The sequence below is a fragment of the Gekko japonicus genome, unplaced genomic scaffold (genome assembly GCF_001447785.1).
Source record: "Gekko japonicus isolate JY-2015 unplaced genomic scaffold, Gekko_japonicus_V1.1 scaffold165, whole genome shotgun sequence".
In the NCBI taxonomy this organism is placed as follows: Eukaryota; Metazoa; Chordata; class Lepidosauria; order Squamata; family Gekkonidae; genus Gekko; species Gekko japonicus.
In genome coordinates this window covers 693,338-720,849 of record NW_015163097.1, presented here as the reverse complement: position 1 = coordinate 720,849, position 27,512 = coordinate 693,338, and the positions used below count along the sequence as shown (strand labels likewise).

Sequence of the window (27,512 nt, the reverse complement as noted above, 5' to 3'; positions counted from 1 at the left end):
ATGAAGGCAAGGGGTGAGCAGCTATAAATGGGCAATTTTCTTGTTGAACCTTGTCAGGCCCGTAGCTAGGACCTTTTTAGTGGGGGGGGGGCTGGGAAAAGTGGGGGGCCGAAGTACCATTCTTAATTTAAAGTGGGGGAGTCTAGCCCTGTCCTGTGGTGTACACGTTCAGGTAAGGCGGCGACTTGGCGGCGGAGCGCGGGGGGAGGGAGAGGCGCGCCTGAGCCGGCGCTCTTCACGTGCCGTTCCACGGCGGGATTATGGAGCTGCCGGTCCCAGCGCCCTAGTCGTCGCCAGGCTGGGGGCGCCCCAGCGGGGGAGCAGAGTTGGCTGTGGCACTCCGCCAGGTGGGGAGCATCGCTCGAAGTCACTCGGTCAGGGTTCCAGGAGACGGCTTCTGTGGCAGAGGAAGTGACGCCCGAGACCGGACTTCCCGGTCTGCGTCCTGGGCACGTTTTGCCAAAAGCCGGGGAGGCGAGCGGGTCCTGGCTCTTCTGACCCCCCCCCCGCTACTCCACCTGTGCTGTCAGTCTGGCCCGGCCGCCTCTGCTCCAAGGGAGCCCCCTCCCCCTGCCAAGCACAGGCGCCTCTCCCAACGGAGGAAGCTTGGGGAGCTGATTGGGCGGCCTCAAGTCGGTGCTGTGGCTTGTTGCGCCTTAGTTGAGAGACCGGGGGAGGCGGCTGCCTGGGGCCCCCCTGTCGGATTTCTCCGGCTGGTACATCAAAGTCGTCCCCCCATGGTCATTATTTTGGGTGAGGGGAGGAGCCGGGCCAGCTGCTGGGGGGGCTGAGGAGACAGTGCATGGTGGAGCGCAGCTGGCTGGTCTGGCATCCCTTGGGCCAGGGGCCCAAGAAGTGGCGCGGCACGGGAGGAGCGGCAGAAGCCAGCCTGACTCGCTCTCGCTCTCTTTCGGCGCCTGTCTCCTGCCCGGCGGCTTCTCTTCATGCAGGGCTGGTGGTGGGAGGTCTCCTTCCCTTTGCGGGGCGCTCTCTCGATACTCCTGGAAGGGCGAGTGATCGACTGAGGCTGTGGTCACACACGCTAAATAACCCACTTTCATTCCACTTTCCAACTGTCCGGGAGTGCACCTAACGTGGATTGGAAGTGGATTCTCTAGCGTGTGTGGCCGCAGCAGCCCAGGTTCAGACGCTCCTGCGTCTCGGAGGAAGGCGCGCCTCACAAAGTTTCCTCCGTCGGTCCCAATGGCGCCCCCCCCCCATGAGGCGCCGATTCCAAGCGTTGTGGATGCGACCGGGCAAAAGCCAAGCCTGCTGGCGGATCTGCACTAGGAGAATCTACGCCACCGATTATCCCCCGCCGCTGGAGAGGGAGGGCTGGGAGGAGGTGGAGAAGAGGATCAGGGGAGGAGCCCGCAAAACCTGTGGGAAGGCCAGGCCGGGCCCCGTGGGCCCCACGTGAGCTACGGGCCTGAACCTTGTACATGTACTCCATTCTGTAGGATGTTGCAGGAATGGAGGCAGGTTTTTTCCAAATGTTTGTGGCTATATCAACAAAACCTACCACTGGAAAGGCTTTTCCAGTTGGAGCCTCTGCACGCACTTTGCCCAGAGTTTTGTCCTTTGGTTTCGATGCAATGGATGTCAAGTGTATTTCAAGAGCCTTTGCCATTTGTTGCATTTGCTCTGCATCTATGTGTAAGTCTTCCGTATCCAGACACTCATCCATTGGGTTTGCCAGTATGTCAACAAGCAATTTAGTACTCATAAGGGATCTCCAATCCTCATCATCGGAACCATAGGGCTCTGCCCATTCCCCTTGCCCTTCATTCAGAAGAAGCCTGTGTGAGGAGTCAACAGCATCAACTTCAAACTCCACATTTGGATCACAACTGCCTTATTGTGTGTACTGATCAAGTGCTGCCCAACCCGAATGATCACTAACCAACAGGCCCATAGCCTGCGTGGGGCCCTTGGGGCCCGGCCTTCCCACAAGTTTTGCGGGGCCCCTCCCCCCGATCCTCTGCTCCCCCCAGCCCCCCCACAACCACTCTCGCGCACACACAAACAGACCCGGTCTCCACAAGGGTGCTCCATTCTCAACGCCCACGTCCCCTTTCAGTTCCACCCTGAGGCTGCTTTTCTGAGGCGCTCTGCCACCACCACCCGCGTCCAGAAACAAAAGAGGCTCTCCACGGAGCGAGGCGAACGGACCGCGTGGGCTTGTCGGCTCCCAGCGGAGATGCGCGTTGCTCCCCATCCAGCAGAGTCGGCTGTCGGTGCTTCTTGCTTGGGGGCCGGAGCAGCGGTGCGAAGGAGAGAGCCGGATGGGCACCTGAATGCCATTCTTGCCACGTTACGCCCTGCCCTTTCGGAAAGTCGTTTTTTTTTAAAGGGGGAAAAAAGGAGGGGGAGGAGGAGGAGGAGATGTAGAGAAACGGCCCACTCACATGTTCCAACATAGCAAGTGGGGGGATTTTTTTTTGTTTTGCTTCAAAGGAGCGCGTTTTCACCCCCTTTTAGATGGCAATGTGGATTTTGAGTATGTGTGTGCTCTTCTGCTCAAAGCACCTTTCTTTCTCATGCCTAATCCTCGTATTGCTTGGTTTATTGGGGGGGTGCACACGCGCACAAAAATCTCCCCCCCCCCACTTTGGCTGGGTGGTGTCTCCCACCCACCCCCTTCACCTCCTGGCTCCGCTCCCGGCTGAGAAGGCAGCCTTCGCAGCTGATGCTGGATCCTCGCGGGCCGAGGAGATGGACAACTCTCTTTGTGTGCCGTGGCCGCTCAAGGGGTGGGGTGGGGTGGTCCTGTTAGATGTGTCTTTAATACCTAACCTGACACAAGGACTGACAGCTCGGGCTGGAAACTACCTCTGTGGGTGACGTCAGAGCCTCTCTTCCAGTGACTACTTCGGCTCCAGGCAGCAGAGTGCATGGCCGGGGAAGCCAGTTTAGGGAGAAATCCAATCTTTCCTTCTCCCCCTCCCCCCAAGATTTGAAATGTGGGGGAGGGGGCACAGGCGGAAGGTGGGTGGTACCAGCCAGGACCAAAAAACAAAACAAAAAACACCTCCCTTCTCAGGAAAAAGAGAGAGGCAAGTTGTGGGTAGCCAAACTTTTATTCAGAACCTGATCACTGGGGGATTTCTTTCTTTCTTTTTTTAAAAACCACTTCACTGCTTTAGTAGCAAAGTTTTTAGGTGATCAAAGGTTTTCTTGATGAAAACAGCAATAAGAAAAATCTAACAATCATCTTCTTGCGATCTAACAATCTGCTTCTAGCTGATTGGGAAAGGGGGTTAACACAACTTGCATTTTGTTAAAATGGGTCCCCCTTTTATTAATGGTGAAATATTAGTTGCTACACCTTCTCTTATAATTGCAGATCTTCCTCCCATTTAAAGATCCTAGGAGGCCAAAGGTGGGCTCCTCATCAGAAAAAAAGTAAGCAGTGTTGGTATACATCTCAGGACTCTTTGGAGAATCTTAATTTCTGTTCATAAACACAAAGATGAGCCTAGTCGTTCAAATCAAAGGGAATTATTTTATGCATGGTCCCACATGCTAGGACACCAAAGTCACAATCCTGTACACAGTGATGCCAACTAACATGCTTATTCAGAAGTATGGGCCACTGAGCTTAATGGGACTCACTTCCAGTAAGTAATCTTTGAATTGTACTGAAATTAATGAATCTTAAGACTACCTAATTCTTTAGTACTTTTTGGAGGATATATATAAACTGAAGAGCTCTATTAACACAGTAAGAGGTTGTTACCTTCCTTGTTATAACAAGAGATTCTGACAGGTATTAACACCATGTAATTCATAGTTAAGAATGAAAAAGAGAGAGGGGATAGTCTCAGAGTGTATTTATTTTTAAGATTGAGCTATCTCCATGCAATTCTAAAGCATTAGCAATTATAGTAAAATGTTAAATTTGCACTGGAAACATAACAGAGACCCATATTAAATGGGTTTTGAGGGTGTTTGGAATACAGAAAGGGATGCTCATTTTCACACCCATCACTTTTCCAGCTCCAAATTGCCTCCCATTTCCTCCCCCTCTGGAGTTCCAAAACACATTCCATTTCTTTCTATCCATGCCTTGGCTAGGCATCAGGGAGGGAGAGTGGGGTGCATCTCAGTGCTGAGCATATTTTATTTTTATTTGATTTTTTATTTGTTTGATGTCAGTGCACTGTTTGTGATGTCAGTGCACATGCGTGGGGCTTTTGGGGCCTCCCCACTAAAAATGTCCTAGCTACGGGCCTGCTAACCAAGTCTTTGGGTTGTGCAGGTAGAGATTGCTGAGGCAGCGGGGAGGGCATCAGTGGTATATACAGGGGGGAAGGCATCTTTGGTGGTTCAGCCAGAATGGATTCTGGTACAGTCTCCTTACTAGTGGAAGCTACAGCATCCGATCCAGTCTTAGATCTTTAGGATTTGTGTTTAGAACGGCCCTTATGCGTCTTATGAAGGGGTTCTGAAATAGATCTACTCAGAATGAATGGGGGAGATGCCATTCTTTTACGACTCGGGTCCGATCGAGAGACTGAATGGGATGAAATAATTGAACGTGCTGAGCCACAATTAGAGCATGGTGTTTGAGCTACCGCAGCATTTTGTATAGCCTCGGCAGATGAAGCTGCTGCCGGGTTACTGGAGGCTGATAACGCCTTTTCCCACAGTGCGGCCTCCAGGAGGCTGACCTGTCAGTTCTGGCCTTTGTTGTAAACTTTTTACATTTAGGACAGGAAGCCATATTGTGACTTTGTCCTAAGCACAATACACGAAGTTCATGATAATCCGATATTGTCATCTTGGTAGAACACTGAAGACATTTTTTGAATGGTAACATGGTGACAGAGTCACTGAGGTAAAACACCAGCTAGTACAGAAACAACCTTCATCAGTGGCAGTAAAAGAAGAGCTGAGGGAGTGTGTGGAGCCCCCCTCCTGGATCACGTGACCATTAGGCGGGAAAAGTAATGATTCTCCAGTTGGGAGGGGCTCCTCCCACTCTGTTGCTAAGCTAAGAATAAAAACACATTCCAACGGCTGGCCTGTGGCTGCGCAAAACCCATGTGGGACTGCACGGAATAACACAGATGAATCCTGTGCAGCAGCCACATTATACATCCATACATTCAGCATTGTAGACTCACATACAATGCAACATAAGCCTGTACGCATGTTCAGTCTCAAACTACACATGTGGACTAGACCCTGGATAATTTAGGGGGTCTGATAGAGATTGCTCTGAATATATTGATTTGCATGTGTTTAATAGTGTGCATTGTTGTATGTGTAATGACATCTTTTTCATACAGCTTGGTCAACCAAACTCCAGGAACGACAGTTGGCATTTTGTTTAATTGTTGCAACTCACTGTTGTTTACCACCATTGGAATGACCAAACGGAGTGCTTGACCATACATAGGTTACAACATTGGTCAAAAACACAGTGGAAAAATTTAGTCAGATGTAAATGTCTAAAAATGTATATTATTGTAAGGTATTATCTTCTCAATAAATCAACACAATCAAAAATACCTGAATGTTTCACAATATACTCTTACACATAGTAATCATCACAGTCTTTCAAGACATCTCATTGTTGTTCCACCATGTATAATATCGCTTCATGTAAAGCATTCAAAAACATGTTCATTCAACATCAGCTCAAAAATACTAAGTCCAGATATTCAAATTTGTAAGCTTGCTCCTTTAAAGATGTTTCAGTCACAACCCTACAAACTAAACAACACGACTACCCATTTGGAATTGTGATACACCTCTTTGTGTTATTCACAGTAATTAATAGGCACATACCTCTAACAGTATTTTGGGTTTGCTATTCTGTTTCATATTACTTCTTGAAGGATTCTGTGTTTTAAACAAAATACTTTGTCCAGAAGCATTCTCTTCAGTTTGAAATGTATTGTATATAGAATTTTTCCTTCATAATTTTTTTTTAATTCTGTTTGTAGAAAGGTTTTGAGAAAGTGTAAGTTATACAAGTAGCTGGAGAAGGTTACTCTTTTATGCATTAACTTAAATTAGTTGTACTAAGTTTTACAAGAGCTTCGGTTTGGGTTTACCGTATTCTCATGACATTCTGCTTTGTGAAATTTGTAGATACATTGTAGTATTTTTCTAAATGACTTTATTTGTACCTTCATCTGAATATATTGTAGAGATTATTTTTAGAACAGAAATAGGTAATATGTCTAGTTTGCACACTTTTTACTGTATTTAATGAATGATAAAACAAATGTTTTGCATTGCTTTTTGTTAAAGCATTTTATGTATGTATGTATTTCTTTGTAAAATTTGTACACTTTTAAAATGGAAGAAATGCAGTTTTATAAAATTGTCTTTTGCTATGCTTTGTCTAAGGATATTCTCTTTATCAGAACACAAATTGAGAGGGATCAAAAGATATCGTTTTTTTAAAGTTAGTGATCCAATGAGGCCCCTAGAATGTTTTAATTTGTCTAAGAGCAATGGTTCTCTCGGCATGGAGAACCATTGGAACGAAGAGGCGCCTCAATTCTCTGGCATTCCGCCATCGAAGAGGCAACCTCCTATAAGTTCCATGGCCAGGGTCCCTTCGCCGGGTCCCTGGTGGGGGTTAACGAGCCTGCTCACCCCCTCCTTCGGCTGGAGCGCAGCTTCACCCCCGGGAGGTGAGTCTGCTAGCATGCCACCATCAACCGGAAGTCCTGTCACTACAGCTTTCATCCTGCGGTTTCTGTTTCATTGTTTTCTGACTCAATCAGTCACTATAAGCCAACAAAGAAGGTCAAAGTTAAGTACAATAAGCATTCACTATCTTTGGGGGAAGGCATTTTTGATTAACGAAAATGGAGGACGAAACTTTAATTTCAGTAGGAAGTGGGTAAGAGGGCAGTTAGATCAATAAAGAGGGCAGCCTTACTTGCCTATAGAAATGTACTTTGTTGCACAATCTCAGTCTATTAATCTTAACTCATTTAATTTCTCATTTATGTAACTGTCCTTTATAGGAAGTATTTTTATTGGTCGGTAAATGCCCAGGTATTTCTAAAAAGGGTCCCTTCTTTCTTGAAAGTGGGTCCCTTTCACCATCTCGGATACTTACTCAGCTACAAAGTGTATCCACACACTGGAGGGATTACCCAAGTATGCACGTACACACAAGAAGACTTTCAAAAGAACCCTACCCAAATAGTGCCATGAGAACCAAGTTTGATTCCGCACTCCTCCACATCAAGCCAGCTGGGTGATCTTGGGTCAGTCACAGTTCTTTTAGAGCTCCCTCAGCTCAAAAATAAGACTAGCTTGCCACCTAATGGTGCCTAATGCTAAAGAGCTAGAACAGACAATCTTAGAATCTCCTGGCTATACTACACACCATGCCATATGATAATTAAGAGATTGTGAGGAGGAAAAAATAGCAAAGGAGATTCAATGCAGTTAGAAAGGGGGAAAGTCCCTGTGCCCTGGCTCCTCCTCTTTGATCACTTAGAAAGTGCTGGGCTTGCCTTTGGGGCACCAAAAGGATAATTTGACCACCTGGAAAGGCTGGGTGTGTTTCTGACAGTTTCCCCACTGCATACTACCTGTTGAGCACAGAACACAGAGAAAAACACAGCCTGACACAACTATCACTCCACTCCCTTTGCACTTTCTTCCCAAGCCTCCACAGTGAGAACTTTTTAACAGCCTTAAGACTAGGCTTACCAAACGCCGGCGGGGGAAATCTATTTCCTGGCAGGATGCGTGCCGCGGGGGACGGCTGTGCGCGCTGCACCCGCCGTCGCCAGGATGTGACGCTCCGCGTTACCCTGGCAACGGGACCCAAACAGCCCCGTTGCCAGAGTAACGCGTAGCGTCACATCCTGGCGACGGCGGGTGCAGCGCGCACAGCCGTCCCCCGCGGCACGCATCCTGCCAGGAAATAGATTTCCCCCGCCGGCGTTTGGTAAGCCTACTTAAGACATATAGTTCTCTTCCCACCCCATGTTTATATCAGAATTGAGATAAGGACCCAGTCACACTTTTTAACCTGTCATGGTAAACACACACAAAAACCTCAAGATGCACAAGGGTACCACTGCCTACAAACCTCCTTCCCCTTGCCTAGTCTGAGGCCAGGGAAAACACACCTGGGGCTGGAGAAGGCAGACTGTAAGGTACAGCTTGAGAGAGGAGATAATAATATAATTGTCTGGAGCTACACTGGAGCACGGAGGTCTACCAACCAACATATTTTGGTAGTCCATGGCCCCAGGGATGTCCAACTTGCCTCAACTAGGGCCAGGGCCTTTTTGGCTGTGGCCCTTACCTGGTGGAATGAGCTTCTGTATGAGATCAGGTTTCTGCAGGATTTATTACAATTCTGCAAGACCTGCAAGATGGAGCTCTTCCACCAGGCTTTTGATTGGGGTAGCAGATGTCCCACCCGTTGATCTTCTATCGGTGGCCTGGATCTGAATAGCTGTACGAGTACCACTGACTCTTGAGACATCTGGTTAAATTATACATGGCATTTATCCCCTGCAAGATTAAATAAATAAAAAGGGAAAAATTGCTGGAAATGCAATCACTGTAATGGCACCTTCTACCACATGTGGTGGTTATGCAACAAAACAAAAAAATATTGGGCTATAATAAAAGAAATTACGAATAAAATATTGATTAAAAATATCCCAGTTACGCCAGAATGTTTCTTGTTAAATGTAATCCCAGATACATTTAAGAAAAAAGAGATATACTTAATAATGCAAATTTTGACAGCAGCAAGAATTGTTTTTGCCAAGACATGGAAAGATACTAATGTTCCGACTAAAGAAGAATTTGTTTTCAAACTGTTTGATATAGCAGAAATGGAGAAATTAACTTTTATTATTGAAGAAAAACATTTGGAGGCTTTTGAAAATTATTGGTTTGGTTTTTATAGATGATTGAGAGAGTCAAAATTTGGTTTAATTTGACGAACTAGGGTCCCTGCCACACGACAGGAAAAAAACCGGGCAAAGTGTGGCTTTTAAAAGCAACACCAAAATAGAGACGCCGCGGCGAGATCCCACGGATCCCCTGAGCCGCGGCGCCATTGCTCCCTGGCACGATCAGATGCCGGGGAGGAAGCGACAGTCGGGAGGGGGAGGCTGCCGAACTGTGCATGTCGGAGCATGCGCAGTTCGGCCAGGAGCCGGGGATGCGCCGGCGAAAGGACGCGCCGGCGATCCCACAGCTGGCCTTAATGTGCCCTTTCCCGAAGAACCACCTAGGTAGGTGGTTTATTTTTGATAGGGGTTTTGGGTGGAAGGGCCGGATCGGGAACGGGTGCGCCACGCTTCCCAGATGTTGCCCGTTTGCTGCGCCCCCAATCTGTCCCTCTCCCGGCCCAAAACCTCTGTGTGACCGGGGCCTAGGTTTGTTTTTTGGTATAAGCAGTGTAAAAAGTATAGATATTTATTTGAAATTTTATGAAGATATCTGCAAAAATGTAATTAGAAACTACCAAGATTATTTTGTGTCAATATCAGAAAACCAATTAAAAATTTTTAAATTATACATGGCACTTTATGAGTATGTTGTTTTATATTGTTATTTTAAACTGTTTTAAATTGTATTGAGTTTTGTGTATTGTATTCAGAATGATGGAACCTGCCCTGAGCCTGCTTGCAGGGAGGGCGGGATACAAGACCAATAAAATTAAATAATAATAATAAATAAATACATAGAAGACCTCCAGGAAGCATCAGAAAATTGACCAAGAACTCAGGGCTCCTTTCAAGCTGGTAAGTGCTGGGACTCCAGACTGCCTGGAATCACATACCTTGTTTTAACCTTCCGGGAACATGGAGTGGAATATAAATAAATTCCTTCATTCCCAGGAGATCCACGACTGCGATTGGCAGTCGATTGCCCAAAACCGTGGTAGAAGATCGTGGTAGACCTAAGATTTGAACCACAGACTGTGACCTCAGTCTCTAAGCCAGTTTATCAAGATGGATAGCCCTGTAGCCCTAGGAAACAGCAAGAGATCGGTAGCACCTTCAAAACTAACAAAATATGTGGCAGGGGTATGAGCTTTCATGAGTCACTGGTCACTTCTGTATCTGAAGAAGTGAGCAGTGACTCACAAAAGCTCATCCCCTGCCACATACTTTGTTAGTCCTGAAGGTGCTACTGGGCTCTTGCTCTTTTCTACTAGCTTCTCAAATATATAAGCTTTGGCGGCAGCACTGACCCAATTGGAATCCCACTGGGCACAAACGCATGTATTCCCTTCACAGGCAACCTCCCATCAGACACAGAACAGCCTCATCGCCTTCCCCAGACACGCAAGACTAGAGAGCGGCCCTCCAGCCTGCCCAGCTCTCCAGGGTGACTGCCCCCCCCTCGCCCCGTAGGAGCCGCGGCTGGGACGCCTCAGAAGGTTTTGCCCCACCTCGCCCAGGGAGCGGGGGGGCGGCGCCAGGGCCGGAGGGCCGCATGCGCAGGGGAGTCGCCGGCTCCTCGCCGGCAGGCAGTTGCAAGCAAGCAGCCCGGGAGCTCTCAATGGGGCAGCCTCGGAGCGGGGACGAGGGAACTGCCGATCCCACAAGTGCCGGGCAAGGGGCATGGAGCGAGGCGGGCCAGACGCTTTACGACGGCGAAGAAGATGCCGGGCTGCCCTGCCAGTGCCAGGCACACGACATGGAAGCGGAGGACGCTGCCCAGCCGGGCTCCCGCTTGTGCTGCTGCTCCCGTTACCTCCGCGGAAGGTTCCCCAGGAGATGCGGAACGCCCGGTGGGTGAGGAAGGCGGGCAGGCAGGCGGGCAAGCAAGCGCGGGCGGCCCCTTTGGAATGGCAGTGCTTGTCCGGCGGGCTGGCGAACTGGGCTCTTTCCTGCCTCGCTCTATTCTTGCTCTCCCCGAAGGGCATCTTCCTTGGCCTCAGGCCGGGCGCTCCGAGTCACGCAAAGGGCAGGATGAGCACCCGCCTGCAGGGGGAGCCCGCGGGGCCCTGCTCTCCTCGGTGCGCCTGCCTGCTGGGCTCTCTCCGGAAACCTTCGAGTGCGCTTAAGCCTTCTTCTCTTCAGTTTCCCTTTACCTTTGTTCTCTCTATTCTTGGCACTCCTGCGCGCTGATTATATGTATGTGTATACACACACACACACATCCCTACACATTCTTTCTTTGTCTTAAGTTTAAAAAGCCCAGAAGGGACAGGCTCACACTTGATTTGTCTGCCCCGATTAACCTCGAATCACTCTCTGCGGCATAAACACAGATTAGAGTCCTTTAACTCCTTTTTAACCTCGGCGACCTGAAGATTGTTGAACATGGTGTGTTACTGCTGAATAAATACATAAGTGGCTTTTCAGCTGTGGGTCAGGATCCAAAAGCAGTTTGTGACTGGCCAGGAGGGCAGAGAGCAACAGTGTGGGCAGGCTGTTGTTTCAGTAGCAGCTACCACCCCTGTTGGTTTTGTTCTCTCACTCCTCTTTCCCACTGTCTTTTTAAAATTACCCCCCCCCTTTCCCTCTGCACTTGAACTTCTTCTGTGTTTGTATTTATGTGTATGGCCCACTCTTCCACAGCAGCCATTTTGGGGTTGTGCCCACCATCCAGGTTGGGAAGCCCTGGACTAAGGTCTGGGGGGGGGCACGTTTGAATATCCAGCCTATCATAGAACCTTGCTGTGTGACTTTGGGTCAGTCACACTTTTAGCCTTACCTATCTTGCAGGGTTAAATGAGGGTAAAATGATGGAGAGGCCAACAATGTAAGCTGCCTGGGGTCCCCATTGAGGAGAAAGGCCAGGTATAAATGAAGTAAATAAACAATAAACACCCACTTCAAAAAGTGCGAGAATCATTGGTTTTATCTTCCAGAAGGTGGATTAGAAGTGGATTTCTTCCACTTTTTCCAGTTTATGTTTGAGGGCGAATCATGGATTTTAATCTGCTATGTGTGGCTGAGTGTTGTGAAGGAGTAACAAATACATAACTGAACAAAGTTTGAGTCCAGTGGCACTTTGTAAGACCAACAAAGGTGCCACTGGACTCAAACTTTGTTCTATTGCTTCAGACCAGCACGGCTACCCACCTGAATCTAAATACATAATTGGTTTTATATTGTGGCTTTCTAGATTTAAGATGACCTCTTTTGTTCCAGAATAGAACTCTTGGATCCTCTTTAGTTTACTCTTAGGTCTATATATCTGTCCACTTTTTCTAAGGAATGAAGGACATCCTACATGATTCTCTCATATTGTCCCCACAACAGCCCTGTGAAGTAGATGTCTGTTCCACAATTATTTGTACCCAGCCATCCTAGGTCTGTTCTGCAGTCTTATTTGCCCCCCCTTGCAGTCCCCCCCTTGTTGTGTGGGGGGGAAACTAATACTCCATAGTTATAAGGTAGTCTTTTATATTTGAAATGCCCTTATGAATGTTATCTAATTATTATGTCCTTGGCGTTTTATGAGAGTTACACAAGCTTAACTTTCGGTTTGCTAGTTAGCCTTATGCTGCTAGTGGCAGTGCTTTCAGCAGAAGATATTGCAGTATATAAACTTAAGCTCCCAGAGAAATCTCCTTGTGTTGCTAGATTATAGTTGTCCCCTTTATAGATTCAGACTAAACAGGTGATATTGGTTTGGAAAGTTGATGTCCTCAATATGAATCAGTTCCTAACTTTAGATGGGTTTGGCTGTCATTACTGAAGACTAGCTCTGGACCAGTCTTGCCAACAGAAAAACAGGATTGCAAGAGCACTTTCTTTAATCTGATCCAAAAATGGTCTTTCCTCCTGGTCTCAGCTGGCAACATTCAGGCATGCTTTTATAACCTCTAGACTAGAGTACTGTAACATGTTCCAAATGGGATTGCCCTTGGAGATAGCTTGGAAGTTTAATTTAGTACAAAGCAATGCGGCCCTTCTGCTGACTTGGACCAGCTATTGCATTCATACTACACCAATATTAATGTGGCTTACTTTGGCTACCAGTTTGCTTCTGGGCTCAGTTTAAAATGCTAGTGCTCTCCTTTAAAGACCTTAATGGTCGGGGATCCACTTACCTGAAGGGCTACCTCTCCCTATATGAAAACCATGTGTCAATTTTGTTAAGTCTAGCAGTTCTTCCTTGTAAAGTCTTCATGGCAGGTGTCATGAACTCCTGCTGTCTGCTCAAGAGCATTTTCAGTTGTGCTCCCTGACCTCTAGACTCTTAGAAGCAGTACAGACGATCCTGCCCCTCATGTTTTTGGGGAGGCCTGTATTGTTTGAAAAGCACCTTTAGCTGTAGGTTTTGTATAAAATTGCTTACAGAGGGCTGTTTTTGTTTGGCAGATTTTCTTAATTGTTTGCTGGTTTTAGCCTTAAATTATCAACTTTTTGTTGTTGCTGCCAAACCTGTTTACTTATTTATTCAGCTTGTATCCCACTTCTTTCCCCACCAAGCAGGGCTCAGGGCAGCTTTTAACAGTTAAATATACAATAAAATCAGCATGTTACAATTTTAAAATCCACATAAGGTAAAGGTTTTTCTTGCTCGAAAGCCAGTCAAATCCAACTCTAGGGGGCGGTGCTCATCTCCGTTTCCAAGTTGAAGAGCCAGTGCTGTCCAAAGATTTCTCTGTGGTCATGTGGCCGACATGACTAAATGCCAAGGCGCATGGAATGTTGTTACCTTCCCACCGAAGCGGTACCTATTTATCTACTTGCAATTTTTTGCTTTCAAACTGCTAAGTTAGCAGGAGCTGAGGCCAGAGACAGGAGCTCACTCTGTCACTAAGGAGCGCACTAAGGTCTCAAACTGCCAAGCTACTGACCTTCCGGTCTGCAGTTCAGCATCCTAATCTCTGAGCCACTGCAGCCCCATAAAATCTACTTAGGCCCCGTTTACATGCAGCATTTGCCACGCTAAAGATACGGATGATAGGCAGATTTTCTGGGCGCGATCACACCGCAACATCTGGGAAGCGTAGTGCACCCGTGGCTAACCCGTGGCTTCTTGCCGAAGATACGGAGTAAAAAACTAGTACATACAATGTGCTAGTTTTCGGGAAACGCGGGGCAAGGGCGGGCGTCTGATCGTGTTTCTGCTGGGTTTTATTTTTTTTAAGTCTCCACAGGATGCGCACAAACGCCCACCTGCACATGCGCACACTGTGGTGAGGGGAAAAAATTCCCATTTGCCACAGAATCGGTGCCTAGCAATTGCCAGTGTGATCACGCCACGCTACTTCTTTGCTGTGCTGCAGGATAGCCATGTGATCAGCACCTAATGGCATACCCATGGGACCTCCACGGGACATGTGATCGGGCAGCTGCGCGTTACTTTGCTCCGGGGCAAACAGCCACGCTCCCCCCTCCCGCGTGCGCGTTTTCCGGCCCGTGTGACCGGGACCTTTCTACAACTTAAAACCTAACAATCAGTCTACTATCTTAGATGGTGCCCCAACAATCCATCACAGGTGGGTAACTGGGGAGACAGCCAGCACAGAGAGACTCACAGCCCAACAACAAGGGGGTGTGTGCAGCTGATCTCTCTACCCATCACTGTCCTCAACCATATGCCCAGTGGAGCATCTCAGTTTTACAGGCCAGAGTCAAACTAGACAGAGAGTCCCACCAGGTTGAGGCCAGAGCCAAAAGGGCCCCAGTCCTGGCTTGAGGACTGCCAGGCTGCTCTGGGGCGATGGATTACCAGACAAGCGTAATGCTCTCTGTGGGGTACATAGGGATTTATCGTCTGCCACTTCAGCTTATAGTATGCAGTGCAAACTTCATTTTATTTTCTTGGTCAGGGCATAAATATTTTTAATACATATATTTCTATATGCCTATAGTAGAGGTCCCCAACATGGTACACGTGGGCACCATGGCACCCCCTAACACCTTTCCTGGTGCCCCCCAAGTATTTTTAAAAGTGGATGGGGCCAGCAGGGATTTTGATTGGCCATTGGAGATCGGATTAGCTATACAGATGTTAAAAAGTTGCTTCAGCAGCAGCTGCCACCACAATAGAAGGATCTTCACTGCATGACAGAAAGTGTGTGCAAGAAGATATCTTAAAACAATATTTTTAAAGACATCCTGCTAAACAAAACGTCTGCCTGAAATGTTGAAGAGTTACTATTACGGTAATGCATAACCTCACTACCTGGCGTTTAAAAAATTATTAAAGTGCAACAATACATAATCAGATCCAGTATACAGAGCAAACAGCACATCCAGGTCACAAATTTAAAAAAATGAAGAAAGAGAATGTACAATGTATATAGTTGTAATGATTCCTTTTTTTAATCCATTCATTTCTAGTAAGCTTAGGGGTTTTTTTAAAATGCAGCAAATTGTTGCCAATTTTTGTCATATAAAATATTTTTAGACTTTTGAATAGCTGCTAGTTTTAGTTTAACTTGATAACAGTTCCCATGTCTTAAAGAACCATTTCAATTTGCCAGGCAATGTCTGTTGTTCCCAATAATGTGTAAATATCATCTTCGCAAAGGTGAGCACATATAGCAATATTGACACAATTTAAGGGATAAATTTCAGGTTTTGAATCTGTTTCTCAAAAATTGTCTTTTGTACTTTTTCCAGTAACCTTGAGCACCTTAGGTAACCTTGGCAAGACCATGGCCATACAGCCTGGAAAATCTACAACAACATATAATATTTGCTGTCAGAAGTATCACTTGATCATCAGCAAATAAATTCAGTTTGCATTCATACTTTCCTATGAGGATGCCTTTAATTTTAATATTATTCCTTATGTAGATTGCTAGAGGCTCAACAGAAAGTAGAAATAACAGTGCTGACACATGCATCCCTGTGTAGTACCTTTTGCAGTATGTCAGTAATCTGATACTTATTCACCCCAATTCTTGCCAGTACATCAGAGTATAAAATTTGAATCAGAGTTATTAAAAAAATGTCCTAATCATAATTGTTCCATATATTTGTGCTCTACTCTGTTGAATGCTTTTTCAGCATCAAGAAATAGAACGGCAGCTGACAAATTAGGGTTTTTTATGATGTTGTTTACAATGATGTTGTTTGCAATGACCTTTTTAGGGATAAAAATCAGTTCGATCATAGAAGAGATATTTCAAGATAAAGACTTTTAATCTGTTTGCCAACAGCAATCTTAAAAATATATAGTCAGTGTTAAGTAGACTAATAGGGTTATGACCTAGTTAATGTTGGATCTTTATCAGGTTTTGGAATGAATACTGACCTTCCAACCACGGTTTAGGAAGCTTTTTCAGTGAAGGAATTACATTCAAGGTCTCAGGCAACAGTTGGTTTAAATATCAACAAAATATTTGTGTTTACTACCTGACATTCTGTGGTTGGCTGTACCTCCTACAGCAGCCATTTTGTAGTTGCACCCACCACCATGTGCCAAAATTCCAAAGGTGCCTGCAGAGTCAAAAATTTGGGGACCCCTGACCTAGAGAAAGCTAGCTCCTTCCCCCTTTGCTGTCACCTTCTCAGTATTCTAATATGCCATATAAGTAAGCATTGTTTATAGTTGTGGTATGCATTTTATATGTGCAAAATGTGTGAAGAATTGGTACGGAAAGCAGCAAATTGGAATCATGATATTCTAGACTTGAATGGAATTGTTTGCAAACAGAAATGGCAAAACTGAATTCTGATAAAATAACACTGATAAGTAAAACTCCATTCATTGGAGGAACTTTGGGTACTGCTACTTTCTGTGCCTTAGTATGCAAGGTTGTTCTGTCTCAGTCTTTTCTCAGGGTAGAACTGAAAGTGAATACAGCATGAGAGCTATTACGGGAGTGTGCAAGCACTTGAATAATAGAGAAATACGATCTTACTCCATCCTTAAATCTTACATTGAAATTTGGGTTGAGATTAAACAACAGTACAATTTTTTTTTTCAATTCCAGACTGCTCATTTTGGCAGTCTAGACTACCAGGGTGGCATTCTGTTCTTTTAAAAATATTCTTCTTATAATGTAAAAGTTGAGCATTAATAATGTTGAGGAGTATTTTTTGATGTTCTAATAATACTTTTAAAACAGAAATCACTTTAGAACAATAGCCCATACTACTGTGTAGTATATACAGGGTTCTTGGAAGAGTCAGCTGTCAAATGTCAAACTGCTGTTGAAAGTGCTCTTAGTTTGAAATGGCTTTTGCCATATGGCAGAGAAGAGGTTGGTGGGTGGAGCCTTTTGGGTGTGCAGAAGTACTTGCATGGTTCTTTGGATTCTGGCCCACTTTGATGACTTTGGCACTTTATTCCTGGATAATTAACTGGGAAAGAACTTGATAATCTGTTCTTGTTCTTCAGTCTGTGGCTCAGAACAGTTTTGGATTTGTTCCATCAACCGCAGTTCATGTTACATGATCTAGTTATTTTCTGTTTAAGAAGAAAAATTCCAATTAGTGCGGGTATTGTATAATGTGAGTAGAATGACACAGTAACAAGAGATCAAAATCACTATTAGTCTATAGTGGGTAAATGTCATGGAGCTCTGCTAAAAGCTGTGCTGCAAGTTAGATGGAAAAATGATTGTCTGCTTCCAAGAACAACTTGGATTATAAAACGTTAAGTGCATACACTTCTTCAGGCTTTGAGATTTAACACCTTTTTAAAAAGATCTTATGTTTTCTGTGCAAATATGATACAGGGGCTCTTTTATGGTGCTTTAAATGCTGATAATACATTTCTGGAAAAGCTCAGAAGAGGGCTTTCTTTTTACAGTTAAATCTGGATGTTCTTGATGGTTGAAGAAGCTCAATAGATGCTGAAATCAGTGGTCCTTAATTAGGACAGTAAACTTGTTTGGTCATACTGAAAACCAAGCTACTCATGATGACAGCAAACCTATACTCATGATGACAGCAAACAATTTAAATAACGTTAGCAGAAGGAGGCAAATATACTAGGTACAAGCCTGGACCACAAACAAGCACTGGGGGTTTGTCCGTGCTTCATATTCCACATTTATCCCATCTAACATGATGAATTTAGAGCACAGCAGCCCTTGACAACTATAGACAGACATATGAGAGGTGGAAAATTTCCCAGAATTTTTTTGTTTTGGAAAATTTTTCACCCCATATCTCTATTAAGGCATGGATATGCTCCATTCAAGTGGTAGGAGATATGTATTAAAAGTCAATTGGGTTGTGTGGGTGGATGCAAGAACCATCCACTGTCTCTGTCCCATTTTGCTTTCCTCCATAGTATGCTAAATTATGATCTCTTGAGCCTGGAGGGAAGAAAAAGGAGCTTGAGGCACAGGAAGATGTTGGCAACCATTGTTTCCCTCTGTTGCTTCTTAAATGATAACCCCACTTTCACTACACACACAACAGGGAAGAACTAGCATTTGAAGATAAGGATTTGCTACAGCCATAAAGGGTTTGGCCTTGAGGGCAACTCTTGTCTTTGTAAATTATTGAAGAACGCATGTGCTACAGGCATGTAAAGCGTAGGTGGCCTATACTTCTCAAATTCCAAGCACTAAAACCTCAGGTAATCCATTAACTTCAGCACATTTTATGTTGTGGGAAATATTGATATTTCCTTTGAACTGTTGTTAATGTATTGATTACGCCCTGAGACAGTACAGAGGAAAGGGAATGTGACTAAAATAGTCTTCAGATCTTGCACTGGGACTCTGTGATAGTCTAGTGCTACCGTTTCAAAAATCGCCTGGACAACAGTACACATAATATCCAATAAATATCTAACATTCAGTAATAAAGAGATTTTAAAATTATATTTATTTATCAGTTTTCCACTTAATTATCGTTTACATATATACATCATTCCATTCATTGAGCCAAGATTTCCCTATTTTGTTAATCTAATTATGCAGGCTTTCCCATCTTCCAATAAATACATTTTTGTCTTTCCCTTGAAGAATTAAACTTAATTTGTCCGTTTCTGCTACTTCCATCAATTTACACAATATTTCCTCTCTTGTGGGGAATTTATCCTGTTTCCAGTATTTGACCAACAATATCCTTGCAGTTGTTAAGATATACACTACTAAATATTTCTCATTTTGTTTATAATCCTCTGGAATCATGTTCAATAAAGCTATTTCAGGAGTTTAGACCAAACTAATATTAGTAATATCTAATATCATCTTCTGTATCATTTTCCAATACCTCTCTGTTCTCGCGCACCGCCACCACATATGGTAAAACGTCCCTACATATCTTTTACACTTCCAACACAGGAGACCAATACCAACGGTGAAAAACTTTGTAGATATTTTCTTTATAATTATAAGCTCTCATGTATTTCAGCGTTTTCCAAGTGTTTGCCCATGTTTCTATCATATGACCTATATCTTGCATCCATACTATCATTGTTGAAGTAACCCTTTCATCTAATAAATACTCGTCCAATAAAAATCCATATATTTTCTGAATCATTTTATCGCTTGTTGACAGCCATATCCTATCTAATTGTGTTTTATTGTCATGAAAACCTATTATAGCCTTTGTATACCTAGATATGAGTTGCGTATTTTCCACCAAGTTAACTTTATCTTATATACTTTTACTAAAGTTTCTTCTGACTTCAGGTTATTATTATCATCTAATAATGTTTGGTAGCTTTCTCTATCACAAGTGTTTATGAGTGAGGGTTTTATGTAGGCTTCTAAAGGCGATACCCATTTCGGTGTTTTCAAGTAGTATTTTTCTTTAATCTCATTCCACGTCCATAGTAGGGCTCCTCTTATTATATGTTGTCTAAAATTTGAATGTATCTTATCCTTACCATACCATATATAGGCATGCCAGCCCATACTTAGGTCGTGTCCCTCTAGATTTAACATTCTTGTATTATCTAAGGTTATCCATTCCCTTATCCAGCTTAATGCTGCTGCTTGATAGTATAACAATTGGGTAGTCCAAATCCTCCTCTCTCTTTTCTCTCTTGAAGTATTTTCCATTTATTTCTTGCTTGTCTTGGGTGCCAAATAATTTTTTTTATTTCTTTATCCATTTCCCCCCCAAAATTTGAGTTTTTCAGTATGGGTATATTTTGTGCTAGAAACAAGAATTTCGGCAATATCATCATTTTTATGGTAGCTATTCTGCCTGTTAAAGATAGTTGTAAATCTTTCCATCTTGTTAAGTCCTTCTTGATCCCTTCCAGCAACTTATGATAGTTATCTTCAAGAAGTGAACTATTTCTGTTAGATAATACTATTCCTAAATATTTAACCTTTTTCACTATCTCCACATTTGTTGTTTTATGTAATTCATGAATTATTTTTTTTCTGTACAGTTTTTTGTTATTATTTTGGGTTTTTTCAAGTTAATTTTTAGCCCTGCCCTATCTCCAAATTCATATATCGAAGTTAATAGATGTTGGCTTGATATTATCGGATTTTCCATTATAAATACAACATCATCCGCAAAGGCCAGTAATTTAAATTCTTCCCCCTTTATTTTGAGTCCTTGTATTCTTTTATCTTCTCTTATTTCGCTATTTAGTGTTTCTAACGTGAATATAAATAATAAAGGTGAGAGTGGGCAACCCTGTCGTGTTCCTTTTTGCCTCTCTATTTTTGACATGTCACCATTTACAAGCACATTAGCATATTGTGTGTTATATATTGCTTGGATCATTGTCAAGAACAACGTTCCACAGTTCCAGCTATTCAACTTTTGAAGTAGAAATTCCCATGATAGATTATCAAAAGCCTTCTCTGCGTCCATGAACATCAATGCCATTTGTTTTTCTGGATATTGTTCATAATACTCCATGACATTCATAATTGTCCTCATGTTATTTTTTATCTGTCTTTTTGGTAAAAATCCTGTCTGATCTTGGTGGATTATCTGAGATAGAACCTTCTTGAGTCTCGTTGCAAGGATGTTTGCATAGATTTTATAATCTACATTTAAAAGCGATATAGGCCTGTAGTTTTTAATATCTGTCCGGTCAGTATCTGTTTTGTGTATTAATGTTATTGCTGTTTGATACCAAGAGTTCGGTAGTTTTCCTGTATTCCCTATATTTTGTACTACTTCTTTAAATGGTTGACTAATTTGTTCCTTGAAAACTTGGTATAGCTCTGCGGGGATTCCGTCTGGACCTGGTGCTTTCTTCTTTTTCTGTCTTTTAATTGCCTCCACTAATCCGCACATATTTTTTCCCTATATTTCCATTTATACCTGTATTTGTTTTATTTATTAATACTGTTATTATTATTTGTACCTATTTACTATTGTTTATGTATTTATTTTTCTGCCAGAAAAGTAATAAAGAGATTTAAATGAGCAATGATGTGGGAAATACAATATCACTTAAAAATTAGATTGTAAAAAGTTACTTAAGATCATTTAACTACATTTGCTGTTAGCCTCATGGATTACATGTCTCTTTTACTATCCTTTCAACTAATCAAAAATTGCTATTACTGCTTTCAACCAGCAATCAAAGTATAGTTTTTGTTTCTTTTCCCACTCAAAGTTAATTGTTCAAGGCATGCATATAGATGTTTTATAGTCAAGAAGTTAACAATTTAACTACAGTCGCTAAGTGGAAATTGTAATTTTGTTACAGGAATAAACTCCAAAACTCCCTGTCCAGGACTTGGCCTGTTCTATACACTGTTGTCTGCCTTCCTCTTCTCAGTGGCTTCTTTATTTCTAAAGATGATTGAAGATGTGCATTCAGTAGAAGTCAGTGCCATTAGATGTGTTTTCCAAATGGCATTTGTGCTTCCAGGTGTAATATACTACAAGTGAGTATTATGCCTTCTCTATGAGGAAATATCATATAGTGTAATTAGATTGAATCAGGTAAATATCGCAGTTATGTTAAAACAATGAAAATATTTGGTCCTTCTCTGTGACATACGCCTTTTGCAGCAGACTTGAAATACTACCATGTCATATAAACTGGTACTGGAGAAGTGTGTCCCTTTTGGAACTTGAGAGCAACTTTGTGCAATTAAGACATTCCCAGACCCCTACAAAGCATAAGGGGCCATGCTGCAGTGGTAGAGCATCTGTTTGGCATGTAAAAGGTCTCAGGTTCAACCCCCGGTATCTCCAGTTAAAAGGACCAGGTTGTAGATGATCTGAAAGACTTCTCCCTGAAACCCTGGAGAGCCACTGCAAGTCTGAGTAAACAGTACTGACCTTGATGGACCAAGGTTCTGATTTCCAAATATTTTTTCTATGTTTTGGGGGTTCTATATTTAATTTTGCGCACAAAACATGCTATATGCTACATAGCTTTGATCATAAATGCAACTGTTTGGATGCCAGTTCCATTAAAATTGGAAATTTGAAAAAAATGCATTTAGAACAGGGATGTAAAAGAGTAGATTGTAAACAGTACTGGGTGCTCAATATCAGTTGAACCGGCACCAGAGGAGTTCTCACTCAAAGGAGGAGGGGCATCCTGGCCTGATGAGTGATTCCTCCCATGGGGGGCAGGGGGGCAGAGGGACAAAGCACACCCTCCTTTGATCTCCCCTGGGATGCATTCTCCTTCTCCAGTAGTTGTTGTTTTTGTGTGTGTACCTCAGCAAGGAGTGCCTGCATCATTGAGGAGGTCTTCTTCACAGTGGCCCTAAGCCAGCTTTTACCATAGCTTTCTTCCTGTTTGTACAAACCTTCTTGAATCCCTCATTTTCCTGAGTTTTGAGTTAAAAGGGGGGGAAAACACAATCTGTAGCATTTGTACCATAGCTAAGATTATGACTGTTGGATGTACTGTGACGATCACAGACTAACCCTTTGAATCCTTAGAGGAGCTTCTGGACTTCTTGTTGGAGTCTCAACCCAAAAGTGCCCTGTGCGCCCCAATGGCTAGTTGTAGAGAAGTGCTCAGTTCCCAAGGTGGGACCTTAAACTGCACTCTGAAGAAGGCTTTGACTCCTTAGTGAAGGCATTTCAGAAATGTTTACTGGGGCCCAGATTCAGGAGTACCGTGTGCAGGAAAGTGGTCAGGCTGTAGGTTGGGATAAGAACATAAGAGAAGCCAATGCTGGATCAGGCCAATGGCCCATCCAGTCCAACACTCTGTCACACAGTGGCCAAAAATACCAGGTGCCATCAGGAGGTCCACCTGTGGGGCCAGGAGACTAGAAGCCCTCCCACTGTTGCCCTCCCCCCCAAGCACCAAGAATATAGAGCATCACCTGCCCCAGCCTGTGAGTTCCCATCTATACCTTGTGGCTAATAGCCACTGATGGACCTCTGCTCCATATGCTTATCTAATTCCCTCTTGAAGCTGGGGAGGGGAGGGGGAGTGAGTCAACCCCCAATTCCATACCTCCCTCTTGTCAAAGTCCCAAATTCAGCAACAAGCTTGAGCCCCAGAGGAGACCAGCAATTTAATATCCAAATATGCTGGTAGTCCTGTCAAGAGCCAGTTTGGTGTAGTGGTTAAGAGCACGGACTTTAATCTGGGAGAACCAGGTTTGATTCTCCACTCCTCCACATGCAGCTGCTGGTGTGACCTTGGGTAAGTCATAAATTCTTTCAGAGCTGTTCTCTCAAGGGCAGTTCTCAAGAGAGCTCTCTCAGCTCCACCTAACTCACAGGGTGTCTGTTGTTGGAAGGGGAAGGAGACTCCTCCAGGTAGTGAAGGGCAGGGTATAAATCCAATCTCCTCTTCTCCTTCTTCTACTATGATTATATGATTATAGTGACACTTTCACCTCTAGAATAGACTACTTCAATTTGCTCTACTCGGGGCTGCCCTTGAAGGCATTTCAGAGACTTCAGGTTGTCCAAAATGCAGCTGCCAGGTGTCTGACCGGAACATCTTGGTCCTCACCAATGCTCCCTCTAAGCTTCAGAGTCTTGTGAGCAAAAATTCTACTTTGTGAGCTACTGGCATTAAAGTTGTGAGTGAGTGATTTGGCTACTGCATAAATTAGTTTGCTCTGGAGCCATCCTTCCTGAAATGTGTGAGCTGGAGGCTAAAAAACTGTGAGCTAGCTCACACTAACTCAGCTTAGAGGGAACATTGGTCTTCACATGTACAGCCTATCTTAAAGCAGCTACATTGGCGGCCTATTGGTTTCCGGGCAAATTCAAGATGCTGGTTTTGACCTTTAAAGCCCTAAATCAGTGGTTTTGTACTCATTTGTTATGAGGGCTGGATCTGACATGAATGTCACTTTGTCAGGCTGGGCCATGTGTGCCATAAAATGTAATGCCAGGTACCAGAGATATTTTACCACTGACCGTGACCCACACCTCCCCAGCACCTAACTAACTGCCCTTTGCTCGATATGCACAAGACGTTTTGCACAGCACAGAAAACTACTGCCTGACAATCAAGGTGCAACAACCAGAGACTCTCGTGGCTCTTTAAAGACTAACACATTTCAGAAGGTTTCGATGAGCTGGAGCATGAAGTGCTGCATTCTGTTGCTACAAGTGCAGCAGCCAAAGACAGGTGGTCAAGCCAAGCGGCATCAACCAGGGGAACCCAACAAACCCGGCCTAAAATAAACTGCTATGGTCAACAGGTTTTGGGGAGGGGAGGGGGAGTGAGGCAACCCCCAATCCCATACCTCCCTCTTGTCAAAGTCCCAAATTCAGCAACAAGCTTGAGCCACAAGGGGGATTGTGATGCTCCCCAGCACTACAGTCTTCAAGCACTGCTACTCCCGGAAGATGCCAGCTCCACTTTAGTTGCCTTTTATTTCCTGCCAGCTCCACAGCATTACCCAGTGACTCAAAATGTTACTCGTCATGTGCAAGTGCACAGACGCACATCCAGCACCTGCCTCTGCCATGTGCAAACCCCAGGGTGCCTTTCTGAATGCCTGCTCCCATCCCTGACCTTTGCCTTCCCCCGCCTCCATTCAAACTGTTACAAGTCCTATGAGGAAAGGCTGAAAGAGTTGGGTATGTTTAGCCTGGGAAAGAGGAGGCTTAGAGGGGACATGACTGCAGTCTTCAAATATTTTAAGTGCTCTCATGTAGAAGATGGAGCGGATCTATTCTCTCTCAGTCCGGATTGCAAGACTAGATCTAATGGGTGGAAATTACAAGGGAGTCGTTACTGGCTAAATATTAGGAGAAACTTCCTAACTGTAAGAGTGGTTGAGCAGTGGAACAGACTGCCTCGGGAGGTGGTGGATGCTCCTTCACTGGACGTTTTCAAGCGGAGGCTGGATGACCATCTTTCAGGTATATTGTAGGGCTATCTTTTGGCTATGCTCCTGCAGAGTGCAGGGGGTTGGACTAGATGACTGCAAGGTCCCTTCCAACTCTTAACATTCTATGATTCTATAAGGCAGAACTTGTGTGTGGGGAGCCTGGGGGGCAGCCATGCACAGAGAGACCTCAGCAGGCAGTATTTAACCCTCATATAGGCCCTTCTGTTCCACATTCAGACTGGTTTCCCCTCAGTTGCTTGCAGGCCAGATAAGAGCCCTGGACAGGCCACTTCCAGCCCACGGGCCATATGTTTGAAATGTCTAGGGGAAAGTAGGGACAGATCTGCTCCACCAATTCCTTCTATGAGTTTTTATTCTGGATCCAATCCAGTGATTCTCTAGCCAAGACTGTGCTTCAGCCTATCCAGAGGAAAATTTTAAGACACAAAAGGAGCTCAAAAGTTCTTGCTTTTCTCCAGAGTGCTAATGTGTACAATGGAAATTTCTCCATAGAACATTGGCTGCAATCAGAAGCAGATCACAGCTAAGCTACTGCTATACCTTCCTCCCCATGAAGGGAGCCATCTCATCAAAATGTCTCTTTTATCTCAAGAGAGATCAAATGGACAACTTATTCAACCATGGCCATGTGTTCAACTATGGTCAAGTTACTCAACTATGGTCTTCCCAGTATTTTATTTCCACAAGAATATGTTAGAATACATGGAATGCTTATATTTTCCTGCAGAAATAAAACCCAGACATTTATATATCTAATATCCTTATATCTAACAGCCAACAGCTAACACCTTTGTATGTCAAAAACTCCTTATAATGCAGCCAACCATGGCTACAATTTAGGATTCCCCAGATCTGTAGAAAAATCTAATTTGTTAAAAATGGCGGGTAAAAAGGCCTCCAAATGGTATGAGTGATATCTGAGCACTGGGGGGGGGGGATTCCTGGAATTTGCATGGTAGATTTTGTTGCTGTGACAACCCCAAATGGGACCCAGCATAGCCACCACAGCCAGAAAATAGGAGGTGCAGGAGAAGGGAGGTGGAGCAGGAGGAGAAACAGAGGCCTAAAGGGTGTGTGTGTGCTTTTTCCTGTGAGTCCTTCCAGACCCCCCTCCTGTAATATGTGTATTTTGTTTCAGTGTTAAAAAAAACCCCTCAAAAAAAAAACCCCAACAACTTTAGGCACCACAGTAAAGTGACAAGATGGGGGAAGTTGGTTGACAATCCTTAGTTGAATGGTAGGTGGAAAAGGCTTAGCTTCCCTAGGTTTTCTTGCTCTTTTGTTTTTTATTTATTGCAGCCAGTAAATAATGAGCAGGCTGCATATGTAGCAAGGCTTTCCCAGAACCTAAGGAAGAGAGCTTGGGAATGGTATCTAGGAGGCAAGCAGCAGACTGACCGTGGTCCGTTGGGTAAATACATCTTGTAGACTAACCAGAGTGTGTGCAACAGCCTTTGATTTAGACAAGCCGTAGTGTATCATGCCATCTGAATGCAGACACTGTCTCTCTCATTTTAGGACAGGATTTCTGGGACCAAAAGGCAAACGAGTCTTTCTTTTCTTCCGAGGATTACTTGGCTCTGGTGCAATGATTCTCCTCTATTATGCTTACCAAGTGATGCCTCTTGCTGATGCTACGGTCATTACTTTCAGCAGTCCAGTATTCACATCACTGCTGGCTTGGATATTTCTGAAGGAGAAATACAGTCCGTGGGATCTTCTTTTCACCCTGTTCACAATCACTGGAGTGGTGCTGATTGCAAGGCCACCTTTTTTGTTTGGATCCAAAGTCATAGAAATTGAAGGAAGCTACACAGATCATCTCAAAGGGACAATTGCAGCTTTGTCTAGTGCAATATGCACTGCTTCAACTTTTGTGATCCTAAGAAAGGTGGGCATATCTGTGCACTATTTTTTGTCCATCTGGTATTATGCAGTAATTGGATTAATAGTCTGTGTAATAGCGCTTTCTGTAATGGATGTATGGACTTTACCTCATTGTGGCAAAGATAGATTTCTCCTAATATTAATTGGACTATTTGGGTTGGGTGGTCAGATATTTCTTACAAAAGCATTGCAAATAGAGAAAGCAGGTCCAGTTGCTATAATGAAAACGATGGATGTTGTATTTGCTTTTATCTTTCAAATTCTTTTCCTCAGTCACTTGCCCACTTGGTGGACAGTAGGGGGAGCCCTTTGTGTAGTAGCTAGCAGCTCTGGAACTGTTATTCGGAAATGGAGGCAAAGTTCAAAAGAAGCTAAACACACTGAAATCTAACCAGTTTGCTACTGTTCCATTGCTCAAACACAGCGAAGTATTATGATTATGTTGCTTATTTTAAATAATTTGTGTATTTATCTTTTTTTTCTCCAAAGGACCAGTGCTATCTTCCTTGTAATTAGA

At 43.9% G+C, this 27,512-nt stretch overlaps 1 protein-coding gene across 1 annotated transcript; it reads left to right on the top strand.

Annotated features, from left to right (window-relative positions):
- Window positions 1-27,512, top strand: LOC107106466 (solute carrier family 35 member G1-like). Its single transcript, XM_015406619.1, has 3 exons — window positions 1-13; window positions 21,523-21,703; window positions 26,627-27,512. The coding sequence occupies exons 1-3, from the start codon at window positions 1-3 to the stop codon at window positions 27,384-27,386; spliced, it is 954 nt and encodes a 317-aa protein (XP_015262105.1). The 3' UTR covers window positions 27,387-27,512.

What these genes read in the sequence shown, in the direction of transcription:
- LOC107106466 (XM_015406619.1), top strand. An exon ending in CCAGGTGTAATATACTACAA is followed by an intron (nt 21,704 to 26,626) that starts GTGAGTATTATG and finishes CTCTCATTTTAG; the next exon opens with GACAGGATTTCTGGGACCAA.